Below are 11,024 nucleotides of genomic sequence, written 5' to 3' on the forward strand. Positions count from 1 at the left end.
TTTTGTTTCCCAAAAAACTGCTGGGCTTAATCAACATTTTGTACCTAACTCGTTGGACCAAATCCAAAAGTGAATTAAATCTAAAGATAAAATATGAGAATGATAACGTCCCATAAACTAAATTTTACAATGTCATTGTCCTTTAGGTTCTTGATTTTGTCGTGAAATGGATTAGAAGCGTGTTTGCACATGTCAGCCACAACATTTTGGTCATTTTTGTCAGTTTTTGGGACAAGATTTGTCTCCTCATTTCCTTTCTTTCCGCACTTCGGCCACATGCCCTGGGATTCACCTGGACAAGTCGCATTTTGGGTTCTCGTCATGGAATTCTTCACAACTAAAGCTAAATCCTGGTAAACAAAACAATTCTATATCCACCATAGCCATGTGCTATGTGCAAATAAATCTTATTTGATCAATTTGTTCTCAATTCACCAAAACATGTAGGAACTACAATTACAAGTGCTTTCACTAGCAATGCCACCAAACCGGGCCTAAACTACTCGAAATCCAATCTGACTTAACTTAAAAAGTCAGGAATCCATACCCGATGCATCCAAACTCTGATGAGATCCAAACCAAATTCAATTGTCCTCTCAGTGCACAAGCAGCAAAATATCAACCAAACCTAAACAATGCAATTCACCCAACGGAAACTAACTAAAAAGAGTAAATACTAAACTCTGGGTCGTATATCAGGAGTTGCTTACTCATTTTAGTGCCCAAATCTTTCCTTCTAGCAGCTCTAAACATGGAAAAATGCCTATATTTCAGGTTTATCTTTATATAAAGCCCATACAATCTGCAGGGTAACATGGGTTATGTAAAATATAACACATTAAGTGTACAAACGGTTATAAAAAGTATGGAAGACAGTGAAAAATTGGACACACACAACAACAAATGAAAAGAGAGAAGGTATCAGTAAACATACAAAGCAGGACATTCAAGCTTCATTAATGCATTAACAATGAGAGTAGATATCCTCCAGCAAACACACACCTAATTTGGATGAAGTAGGTTACATAAGGAACCACTCTCAGGAAAAGAAGAATAGATCTCTATAAGGTTACTAACATTTGGCAGGAAACCATTAGCATGGACTGTCTTTGAAATACATAGTCAGTTATTACTTTTCCTACTCATGGAATTGAAACTAAAGATAAACATTGCAAGAATATGGAAAACAAAAAAAATACAATTAAGACCTTCTCACATCTTATCATTCACAGACTTCCAACTGAATGATAGTGACAACCTTAAATTTTGTTGCTTGATAACTGCATAAAACTCGTTTTTGTAGAAGTGGATTCATAAGCCTGTAGTGAAGACTGACCTACCAAATTAAGCAGCCACTCCATCTTTACATTATCTTGTTTTTGTCAATGACAAAATATAATATTAAATTCACAAAAGGCCAAGTGTTTTCAGCTGCTGGACATGCTCAGGTGGGAGAGAAGGAGGAGACCAGTCAGATCCAGTCATTTCACCATCGACATCCTCAACCACATATTCCTAATATAGTAAACATAAAACTGAATTATGTTAAACCATATAGCAGTTTAGAAACAACCTGAACAAAATAAAGAAACAAAAAAAGATGCAGCATATTCAAATGATATTTTGGGACCGAATTTATAAATAAATAAAAGATGAACCAATAAAAAGGCTGAGAATTGAATGGAGAACATCATGCTCTCAAAATCTACTTCATCTTAGTTTTGCAAAATGAACAGTACAATAGTAACCAGCACATGTGGACCTCTAAGCATTGTTGGCATACTTCACATGAACTGGAAACAAGTTAAATGTAGAAAGGGACCATAGATTATATGAGTATCCTAGCCAGGGGCATAGAAATGTAATGTATCTTCTTTTGCCACATTTAGCATGCTTATTATTAAACACCCAAATTTCCTGACAACCCTAAAATAAGACTTAAACGAAGCTTTTGTATGTCCCATCATAGAAACCATTACATCGATAGACATACTAACCATAAAACAAATAGGGGACAAGATGATAATTTTCAGTCCTTTCCATTTAATGTCTTCGTATAGAGGTGGCTCATTCATCTACAAACTAGCACCTAGAAATTAACTTCCTCAAATAGTTCAGTTGGACCTAGTTGGCCTAATGCCCCAAAGAATTGTACTTAATTATATAGTAGTACATGAATCAAAGCTGAAGACATGTCAATGCAACCTACTTTTGTTAGCATTCTTTTAGCAAGTATATGATAGTGTCGCTGCCAAATCCTTTGTCCAACCATTGTAGCCACCAAAACACTGTAAAATATGCCAATCACAGTAAATAGTCCAAGCACAATCAATGCCATTATGAACAATAATGGCAGCCCTGCTTCACCAGCACCTCCTAGGCAACCACATTCAGTAGCAGCACTGGCACAGCTTTCAAAGCAAGCAGTACAGTCAGTCCACATACAAAGAGTGCCAGGTAAATGGCAGTCTGCACACATTCTGCAAGAGTTAGAAAATAAAAAAATTAATAATTTGACAAGCACACACATAAATTAATTAGTGAATGATATATATACATATATATGTACTTCATCCCTATCATTAGCACCACTTCCATAGCTTAGGATATCAAAGAAATAAGAAGAAAGTACAACATGTTTTAAAATAAATCAGATCCCAGTATCCATCAACTACTAAAAAAATCTTTCAGACCATCTAAATTATATTACATTTCCCCAGTAATATTTAATGTACTTAATCACCATCAATAGCACCACTTCAATAGCTTGTTATATCAATTAAATAAGAAGCAAATGCAACCTGCTCTAAAAAAAATCAGATCCTAGTAAAACCATTTTCAGACCATTTGAAGTTATATTCCATTTCCCCAGTAACCCAGTCCAGTGTCAGCAACAATAACAATGGCAACCCCATAACAAAAAGATTAACTGATGAGAGGAGCACCAGAAAGGGAAGGAGGAAGAGAAGTGAAAGGTTTAGAATTAGGTAAATAATACAACGAGCAAAAATGAAGCCAATATACTTTTCAAACCTGAATTGCAACTCGGGATAGACTCTTCTAAACTGTGCAGATCACACAAGATAAATAAATAACAAGCCCAAAAGGAAAAAGGAAAGCAAACCAAAGATGCATAATGTAGCAAGTCTCAAAGAGAAGAGGGAAAAGGTGAGTGCCGATGAATCAGATATACAGTAATAGGTACATGACAGAAAATCCAAAGACATCATCAGTTTGAGCTATCTTTTATGCTACAATTTGAAAACATGTATAATCAGCACAGTAAACCTTAGGAGGATAAACAAATAAAACATTGATTTGATCATAGGTAGAGGAAGTTAATGTAAAATAATAATAATAATAATAATAAACAGTGAAAGGGTTAAAGTAGAGTTTTTTTTTTTTTTTTTTTTTGTGTCTGTGTTAGAGAACAACTATTTGCTACCTTAGGAAGGATTGCTAATATTCCTCTTCGTCTTGAATCCATGGACAAATAAATGACAAATGTCATATATTAGCAAAGAGAAAAGGGGGGGGGGGGGGGGGGGGAAGGGGGTGAGGATGAAAAAAATCATTTGATTCCTCCAAATATGAAAATTGGCAGTTTGAGCATACATTTTCCTTTCAGATTAAAGGAAGCCCACCAGTTCCTACGCAATGAGTAAGTATATTGCATATTGCACAGTATTGGGTAATTGACTAAAGAGATGGAACATAGTATAAGACATGCAAAAAGCTTTACACATTATGATGATTACGAAGAATTTGATGCAAATAGCCACTTTCTTTACACATATTTGTGCATGTGTTCTGTGCAAGTTTGCACACAAGCATATCCAGACATATATGGAGGTGTAACGATAGAGATAAACATGAAATGAATTCTGATTTACCAATCATGAGACAAATTTGGTAGAAGAGGGGTAGAAGGAAGAGAAAGAGAAGATGAGGGAGATGATGATAAATCGCAGCAGTTGACCTGTTTAAGTGATGTACGCATTCTCCTTTAGTATAACAACAATATGAAATTGACAAACTTTTAGTAAAGTAATGATGAATACGATATATCAAACTGTCAGTATAATTCAACAACATCCATCAAAGTTTACAAGTAGAGTTATACCCCGGCTGACAGCAACAGAGACATAATTCTCGACAAGGCTGAGCCAAATCATTACGCACTCTTCGATCATAGCATGTAATAAAGCACCCAGATAGCCCCAGCAAAGCAAAAAATAGTAATGCTCCTGCATTCAACAATCATTTTGTTAACTATCAGCAACAGAGACAGCATCCAAGCTTGGATAATGAATATTATTAAAGTATGAAAACCAGATAAATGAAAATTTTCTTGAAGCAATCTAGTCAAATTTACCCAGCAGTGTTTGGCAAATTTCAAAGAAAGAAATACGCAGCAAGTTTTGGAAAATGACTAGGTGTCATGTAAAAGACCATGAAAACAACAGGCAATCTAAATTTTGTTCACTTTGGTACTTTAACCAACTTAGAGAAGAAATCAAAATTTAGGGAAGAAAGCTTCACACCATGAAAATTGATAGTAACTTCCAAAAACTAAGGTCATAAATGAAATTTTTAGTCTTTTACATATATGAAATTACTATTTATCACTAAAGACCTAAATGAGGCCTTTTCCACCACTTTGAGCTCAATTCCAAAAGATATTTCATAAACTTCCTAAATGCTTTTACAATTTTTTTCATTTTCTCTGCAGTAAACTCAAAGTTTTCAGCATTAAACATCATGAGGGGGATTCTTGTGCCTCTGCAATGAAATCTACAGATGCTTTAACATGGTGTTGAGATTCATTTTCAACATGGCAAAAATTAATCAATTAAAATTTCTAATTTGGTTAAGATATGAAATTAATCAAGCAATTAATCATTATCAATTGTAAATTAAATGATGAGATAAACTTTCACCTAAAATGTTTGATTAAAATAACATGAAGTTAAATTCTAAATTTTTATTAATAAAGTGGGAAGGTATCTTAACCAACAATAATAAATTGTTAATATTTGTCCTTGGTTAGATTATTCAACCAAAGAAGGAAGCTTCATAGGTTGAGTATTTTGCCCAAGGAAAGAAGCTTATAAGTTCAGGATCTCAATCAAGGAAGAAATCTTTATAGATTTGAGTTTTTCAACCAAAGATAAGAGGCTTTATAGATTGTGTATTTCAACCAAGGAAAATTTTTATAGATTGAGTTTTTGAACTGAGGAAAGAAGCTTTATATCTTGAGTATTTCAACTAAGAAAGGAAGCTTTATAGGTTGAATATCTCAACTAAGAAAAGAAGCTTTATAGGTTGAGCATTTCAACAGGAAAGAAACTTTATAGGTTTAATATTTCAACCAAGGAAAAAAGTTTTACAAGTTGAGTGTCTCAACCAAGAAAAGAAGCTTTATAGGTTGAGTATCCTAACACCGCAATGAAGCTATTTAGGTTGAGTACAATGAAAGCAAGTAATGTTTAGGAAGGTAAGATAGTAATGTTGACACTTGAAATTTTCAAGCTTAGCTTTCCTAGCTCATTCTATTTAGCTTGTTGTTGCCTTTGTCTTTCTTTAGACAGTAAATGCAGTCCAACCTTACCTTCTTATTTCTTTGAGAAACACCACTTAATCAAAGACAATATCCTTCTTAGTTCTCCTTGGATGACTTATATAACCTAGTAGATATCTTAGCTTTTCTTGGCAAATGCTTTCTAATAAATGTAAGAATGTCCCTATGTTTTCACTATCAACTTTGGCCAAAGGCTAAACTTTTTATATGGTTCAAGCCTTTTAAGCTTACTAACTTGTATAACTTAATCGAAGTTTGAAAATTTCTCAAAGGCTAAAATTTTCAAGTTTAATATATTGCTAATTCGAAAAGCTTAGACTTTCACATTTAACATTGAACATAGTCTAACCTATAAAGCTTTCTTTATTGGTTGATACTCAACCTATAAAATTTCTTTCCTTGATTGAAAAACTCAACCTATAAAACTTTCTCGGTTGAGATCCTCAAAACTATAAAGCTTTCTTTATTGGTTGAGATACTCAACCTATAAAGCTTCTTTCCTTGGTTGAAAAACTCAATCGATAAAGCTTACCTTATCATTGCTAAGTTTAGCATTCACACATTGGGAACTACCATAAGTTTATTTCTAAAACCAAGGGAACATGATGGTTAATTCCATAAGAAAAACATTCCAAAGTTTTCTAAGGGAAGCAACAATGTCCCATATGATAAGAGTTTGTGAAATATTACTCCAGTTGCTTTGCTCTGTTGCATTAATTAACAATTTTTTAAAAGATATTTTTAAAACAATCGGGGATCAAATTGAGATACAGCAAAGCCATTCTTTTCCATATATCAATCCATAACCCAAAAAATGATTAACAAGGAAACTAAAACAAACTGTATCGTTTGTAAGAAACTTAATCAAGATATCACTTCAGGTTCTTGAGCTTTTACCACATATGTAATAGAAACTAAGCTCACTATCAAAACCCCATGTAAGACGGAGCCATGACTGCTGGTACCCATCAATTAAATACACCAAATATGCCAGTGAAGCAATGACCTGAACACAATGAACAAAAGAACCAGGCATTATACCTAAGAAACATATTTACAATAGGAGAAGTAAACTAAAATGCCAGAACTAACAATCAATGACTGACTACATACCAGTTGAACAGCCAGAAATATGGATAAAATGTCTCTAGTCACAAAAAATCGGAATTTCAAGGTTCGCCATTTCCTATCAGCTGCAACATGAACTCTCAAATGATAAGGAGCTTTACAGGTTGTGCAATGAGCAAATGCAAACCCTTCCTGCAAAAAAAAAACAAACTAGACTTTATGATATATGGCAGCTAGGAAACAGCAAAATAGTGTGATGCCTATGAAAAACACACAAACAAGCTAACACCAACGTCCAATTCCCTCCTGATTACTGGATATCAGTCTATGCATGTGTGTGCGCATAGACATAACCAATTAAAACCAACATTGTCCTATGCTCTGGTCATCCTTTTATGTAGGTAGTCTTCAAGAAGATAAGCAACATAGAATAATGAATACCATAACTAAAAGAATTAATTTCATATCACAATGCTTGCTTTGTTGATTGTTGTAAATCTTCTATAACTGTTCAAACCATTTATTTCAGAACTTTTTCTCTGGTTTTTGCCAAGGGATATCCAAGAACATCAGTCTTAAAGTGAAGTATGTTCAACTATTAGGCTATTTAGACAGATACCAATGTCAGAGAAAATCTAATACAGCTACATTTCTCGAAATTCTATTACATTTTGGTATATCATACTTGACTTTGACTTGATTACTCATGTTTGGAGTTATATGCTTTATTTGAGGTAAGTCCAAGGTATACTGCACAAAGTTTTCCAAATTCCTGTTAGGAACACTTTCCAATCTAAACTGCATTGGAAGCTATCAAAGTAACAAACACAATCAAAATAAATGGGAAAAACTGAAACCATTTCTTCCTGTATGCTCATTAGATTAAATTGAACTTAAGCATTGGAAAGTAAGTCAGCAACAAGGTACTGAACCACTGATAGGACAACTTTACAGAATAGACGAACAATTGTATCCTGTATGTCTTTGCCTTTGATGAAGGCCAATTGACAACATTAGATTGGGGGGGGGGGGGGGGGGGGATTGAATGCCATTCAGTGTGAAATCACAATCCTCATGAAATATAATGAATTTCGATATAGAATGAAGCTGATAGCTAACCATATTAAGCTAAACCAGATTTTAAATGAATTAGAATTTGTCCCCAACTTTTCATCTATGAATTTACCATTGATCCAATGTTACCCTTTATCAGTTTCTGTTAATAAAATATACAAAATGTGGCATGGAAGAGTTATATTAATTACTATAGACAAACATTGGGATGAAAAAAACTAGGAAAAGGCTCTCTCTAAGTCAACTGAAGTAAACTTGCATTTATGGGGAATTTATAAGGCAAAAACAATGCTTTTTGTCTCCATTACTGAACAAAGAACTAATGTAGCTCATATGTAATCTTTTTTAAGTTGTATAGTTGTCTAATTTTTACTTCTTAGAAGAAACAGGCAGAATAAAGAAATTATATCAAAATTATGAGAACAATTAACATCATAAAACTAACACTCCAACAGTGCAATTTAGCCTAAGCAATAATATATATATATATATATATATATAAACCCATTCCTAGGCTCACCAAGGAAACATAGTACAAGTATAGCATAATGCACCTGAATTCTCAAATGAGGAAAGGAAGAAAATGGGTATTAATATCAATACCTTTACAGCTCGCCAATGATCTAAGCATTCGCGGTGTACATATTTTGAGGTTCCTTTGCACTTGCAAGGAGCAATAAAATCTCTACCTGAGGAAAACCATTGCACATTGAACTATTAGCACAAGTTCCGTCAAAATCATAATTGGCAGCAATACTTGAGTTTTTTTATGATTTATTAAACATTATTGCGTAGGAATTCCTTATTCAAAATATATTTTTTAAAATAATAAATACTGGAATTTAAAATAAAAACTGCTATTATTTTCCTCTCTAAATTCGGTTAATAATCCAATCAGTTCCGTAACCCAAAAAAATTGAACTTGTAATACTAGAGCGGTGCACGTAACTTAATTTTGAAAAACAAATTATAGAGTTTATTGGATTGACCGGAATGTTGTCGAGTTAATGTGTAGAAATAAGCAAAAAGAGCATAATTCAGAGCAAAATCGGTGAAACCAAAAATTTTTAATTAAAAAAATAAGAAAGCGAAATTTCGAGAAATGAGGGTTTAAATTAGAAAGTACCGTCGGTTTCAAGGCAAATTCGACACTGAATTTGATCGGCAGGGCCGGCCTCGAGGTCGATCTCGCTGGGCTCGGTTATCGGTGGGGGAGCCATGAGAGGCGATTCCTCTAATTGATCGCTCATTGTTGATTAACAGAGAGACAAAAAAAAAAAAGAAAAGAAAAAGAATAGCTGGGATCGAATCTTAAAAACTAGAAATTTACAGTTTCCCTCTGTCCCTTTAAAGCTGCTGCTACTGTGGTTCTTTCAGAGGAATTTCATCTACTAGTTTTTATTTTTTATTTTTTGCTTTTTTATTTTTATTATTTCACATATAAACTCTTTTCCTTGACATTTTTTTCTCTTTTTGTCATTTTGGACAAAAAAAAGTATTTACGAAAATTGGAATAGTTTTTGCGTTTCCCGTAATAACCATGGCTTTTCCCACCTTGACTAACGTGTCCCCGTCTTTTTCTGTGCTTACGTTATCCAATGCGAACTTCGCTAAACACTGAACAATAGCAGTTTACAACTCTTGCACGTGCGGGTGGTTTTTTTTTTCTTTTCCTTTTAATTTTTTAGAGTTTCAATTCTTTTTTAAAAAAATATCATCATTTTAATAATTGATATGTTTTGTTTCTAATAAAAATAATTTTTTGTATATGTATTAATTATTTTTATGAATAATTTTTAATTTTTGATAGTTTAAAATAGATATTTGAAATTCGATTTTAACTGAATTAATTGACTGAATCGATTTAATTCGATTAATTAATCGATTATCAAATTAATTTTAATTTATTTTTAAAAATAATTTTGAATTAATTTTAATTTTTTATTAATTCAACTTTCAAACCAAATTAATGTAATAATTCAAATATATCTAAAAAAACTTATTATTTCACATTTTTGCCTCTTTATTCCACAGCTTATGTTAAACTTATACAGTAATAACAACATTAACAGATAGACATTCTCCCAACTGCATCACTAGCTACATGATCATATCAAGGGTGTAACAATAGTTGTATCAACTACAATAATAAATTCAAGAACTCAACAATTGCAATCTCAACTATATCATTATCTAAACAAAATGTCACTCTTAGCAACATATGCTTGAAGATCAAATTAAGCTACCAATATCAGCTCAGCAACTTGAAAATCTTATATGTAGTTAACTAAGCAGTTTAAGCTATTTGAAATGTAATTCAATCAATTCTTTATTGTAGCTTAAATAGAAATTACAAGATTATGATTCAATCTTGAATAGGAGATAAGATCAAACCTATCTCTGAACTCAAGTGTATATACATGTATCCTAGAGAAATGAAACATTGAATTCTTCCTTCATTTCATACTATCTTTATATGGTATCAAAGCCTCTCTAAGTTTAACAACTCTTTTTCATTCAAATGACAACTAACATTTTTGTTGCTAACACCACAAAACCTAAATTTTTTTTAAATAAACTCAAGCATTCAACTTTTTTTAAAATTAAAAAGCAACAATTTCCCATCCTAACACCTACAATTTGATACTTTATTGGTTGGCCTTGACTTAATAAGATATGTCAATGGCATATATCTATGTCTAGCCCCTAGTCATCACTATTTAAGACAAAACAACCCCAAATCCAAAATACACCAAATGGATTAGACAAAACAAACTTATTCTGCATGCCCTTGTATCATCTGTCATTGAATCAATGATACCTATGATGGCCACTACCAAGTTATCTCATAAAGCAATGACATGACAAAATTTATAAATTTTATTTGTAAGTAAAATAGATCAAGAGTGATGTCACTAAAAAAGAAATTATCATTGTCCATACAAAGGAGTAAGTCTATAATAGAATATGTGCAAGCTATGAAAAGTATTGTAGATAAGTTAACTTTAGCCCACGTGCCAATAGCAAAAAATGATCTCATAATCTTAATTTTTAATGGTCTAAGCATGGAATTCAGAGAAATTTTAATAGCAATAAGAGTAAAGGAAAATGCAATATCTTCAGAAGAATTGCACGACAAGTTAACAATTTTTGAAACAATAATTAATGTCGTAATAATTTTAGGTTCACCAGACGAATTTTAAAACATATGGAGTCGTCACCAATCTTTTTTTGGCCTAGTGAGATTAGCCACTTATTAAAACTTAACTTTTTAATAAAATCTTGAAATCAATTAAAACTT

At 32.6% G+C, this 11,024-nt stretch overlaps 1 protein-coding gene across 2 annotated transcripts; it reads right to left on the reverse strand.

Moving 5' to 3' along the window:
• Nucleotides 1-925: 925 nt before the first annotated feature.
• LOC111299832 (uncharacterized) lies at nucleotides 926-9,228 on the reverse strand. Of its 2 annotated transcripts, XR_016329952.1 has the most exons (8): nucleotides 8,850-9,228; nucleotides 8,327-8,412; nucleotides 6,695-6,841; nucleotides 6,479-6,587; nucleotides 4,124-4,247; nucleotides 3,894-3,979; nucleotides 2,210-2,480; nucleotides 926-1,515 (listed from the first exon to the last, which is right to left on the reverse strand). XR_016329952.1 is itself a non-coding variant. In XM_022895299.2 (7 exons), exons 1-7 carry the CDS (start codon nucleotides 8,971-8,973, stop codon nucleotides 1,408-1,410), a joined length of 969 nt encoding a protein of 322 aa, XP_022751034.1. In that variant the 5' UTR covers nucleotides 8,974-9,228; the 3' UTR covers nucleotides 926-1,407. The 2 variants fall into 2 exon arrangements, 1 of the variants encoding a protein (XP_022751034.1); XM_022895299.2 differs by lacking the exon at nucleotides 3,894-3,979.
• Nucleotides 9,229-11,024: the final 1,796 nt, after the last annotated feature.

Source organism: Durio zibethinus, chromosome 18, assembly GCF_047325235.1.
Source record: "Durio zibethinus cultivar Kanyao isolate XHJ-2024 chromosome 18, ASM4732523v1, whole genome shotgun sequence".
In the NCBI taxonomy this organism is placed as follows: Eukaryota; Viridiplantae; Streptophyta; class Magnoliopsida; order Malvales; family Malvaceae; genus Durio; species Durio zibethinus.